General features: G+C 37.8%; 1 protein-coding gene across 6 annotated transcripts in view; it reads right to left on the bottom strand.

Moving 5' to 3' along the window:
• The window catches only part of ADAMTS9 (ADAM metallopeptidase with thrombospondin type 1 motif 9), a 166,856-nt gene that overhangs the window by 124,259 nt on the left and 40,090 nt on the right, over window positions 1–2,507 (bottom strand). For all 6 annotated transcript variants that reach the window (XM_017527342.2, XM_017527344.2, XM_037738025.1 and 3 more), the window contains one exon: window positions 1,783–1,887. In XM_017527342.2, the coding sequence (XP_017382831.1) occupies window positions 1,783–1,887 (105 nt within the window). The remainder of the gene's footprint in view (window positions 1–1,782; window positions 1,888–2,507) is intronic.

The raw sequence follows: 2,507 nt of genomic DNA, 5'->3' as shown, positions 1-2,507 counted from the left end.
CCCAGCAATAACATGTGTCAGAAATAGACACAGTGGGTGGATCCATTGGGTTGAGAATCGCAACACAATACCAGTGATTTCACTGAGATCAAACAGATTCAATTGAAGTAATATAATGGGCTGGTTCTAACCCAAGCCAACTAACCAAGTTGTCAGATAGGATCCCCCACGAGCTGGTAGCAGTTGTTTGGGTCCTTGTGTTTAGCAGGAGTCTGAGGCCACATCTTGATTTTTTAAGAATGAGTGCCATATTCAATTTTTAATGGCTGCCATGGATTCTCAGACAAAACTATGATTTTGTAGCCACCAATGCGCTAAGTTGCATGTCTTGCAAAGATTCACTCTTTGGCCAAACAGCTATATTTCTCTTTAAACTAGTGAAAGCTCTAGAAGCTATTATGCATGTATTTGTATAAACTTTTTGTTAGGTTGTTATTGAGGAAAGCTGTATTCTTAATTGATGAGGTCCCAACTATGGAGAAATGAGAACATGAGCTGACTTTCTTGCCCATTTAAGTCAAATACAAAAGCATCTTCATTATAATTTTTTATTTTTGCATTAGACTTTATATTTTAAAAATAACTTTCATGTCCTGTCCACTGAAGAAACCACTAGTCTTCCTCTTTGACCACCAGAAACGGGAGGAACTTGAGTTAGGGTCACTCTAGTAGACCCTGCTGCCCGTTCAGACAAAGCAGTGGAGGAAATGAGGGCATGGAGGGGCTGCCCCACATGATCTGAGTGACCTTGGACAAATCACTCATTGTTCTCAGCTTCTTGTCTATAAGATCAGGGAACAGGGAGTTAAGTTTCATCCTCTCTTAGGACTTCCTCCACAGAAACATTCTAGGTGGTACTAATTCTGTACAGTAAAGTGGAAGAAGAGGAACTGAGAATAAATTATTAAAAGTAAGTAAAATGGACAATGGAAAGAAGAGAGAAAAAATGGAAAAACATATATAAGGATAACAAAACACTCAGAAATATCATTCAGGGATTGTACCCTTGGTAAGTGACAGGATGCCATTTTTCATGTGTATTTTTTTTTTTTTGATCAGGATTTATATCTAAAACTTTTGTACCTTAATTTTTGGGGTGAATATCACTGACATGCCACCATTTTTTAGAAGCACACTGGGTATAGAAGGTTAGGTAAATCATACTCCCAGGTGCGTGAGACACAGTTACCATTGGACCACACAAGTAGCAGATTTTTTTTAGCTATTAACAAATAAGTAGGAACCATTACAACCAGCTCATGAGAATTTGGATTTGGATATATCCTGGATGACATTATAGCTCCTTAAAGGGAATAACAGCGGTTGCTAAAAGCCTGGTATCATAGTAGTACCTGTAATAACCATACTCTGTATCTGTATTTCCTCAATTCTAAGCCGTTCCATCAACTTACCAATAGCTTTCCAGTACCACCCCCAAAAGAGAGAGAAGAAGAAAAAATACAATCTCACATTAGGTGTTCCCATAACTTGAAAAGCACACTGGGATTTTAGAAATGTTTAAATGAGAGAAATTCTTAAGTTGAGATAATGCCTTAATATTGAAGCAACAATGATAGGTATATTCCCTGGTATCAGCATTATGCTATAATGTTAAGTTTTTCAATTTTTAATAGTAAGCTAAACAGCTATCCTCTAAAAAATATTCTGCATGCTAAAACAGACTGCATTATCTTATATTCTAAATACTAGTGTCTGATCATACAGCCAAAATCATGCACATTTCTGCCTTAAGACAGAAGGACAGAGCAGGGCATTACTTGCCTTTCCAGGCTCGCACTCCGTCCCATCGGCCCAGGGTGTGTGCTGAGTCCGGCAGCCTTTGTGTACTCCATCGACATTATTGCACCAGAGCCGTCTACACTGCATCTGCTCAATTCAATGGAATGACAACTGAGTGGCAAGCGATTTACTTGACAATATCAAACATGGAAAATCTTGCTTTCAACTAATGTTTCACCAATGATGTAGGGTAAGTGGGAAAGGAAATTCTTTTCTTGGTATGATAAATGCTAAAATATTTCAAGAGCCCATAAAACACATTTCTATGCCTGGTAATGGATACCTGTGTACCCACCACCAAGCTAAGGAAAGAAAATTTCACCAGCACAGCTGAAGGCCCTATGTACTCATCTGAGGTCCCTTTCCCTTCTCTTTCTTACCAGAAGTGACCACAGTCCTGAGGAATTAATCACTTCATCATTCCCAACACTTTTATTACAAATGCATATAAATCTCCAGTAATGGATAGCATTTAAGCTTTGCAGCTTACTACCCCACTGCTTACCAGGCCAAAATTACTAAATTAGAAGTGCATAAATACTTGTGAACTTGGTCAACTTCGTCAACAACTGTACCATACTGACATATCTTACAACTTGCTTTCTTCCTCCTCTAAACACTATGTTTTTTTTTTTAGATTTATTCCAGTTGATATATTTAGCTCTATTTCAGGGCATACTTTCAAAAGGTTTTTTTTTTTTTTTTTT

Source organism: Cebus imitator, unplaced genomic scaffold (genome assembly GCF_001604975.1).
Source record: "Cebus imitator isolate Cc_AM_T3 unplaced genomic scaffold, Cebus_imitator-1.0 Scaffold48, whole genome shotgun sequence".
NCBI classification, from domain to species: domain Eukaryota; kingdom Metazoa; phylum Chordata; class Mammalia; order Primates; family Cebidae; genus Cebus; species Cebus imitator.
The sequence above is the reverse complement of the archived record's forward strand: the minus strand, read 5'-3'. Positions and strand labels throughout refer to the sequence as shown.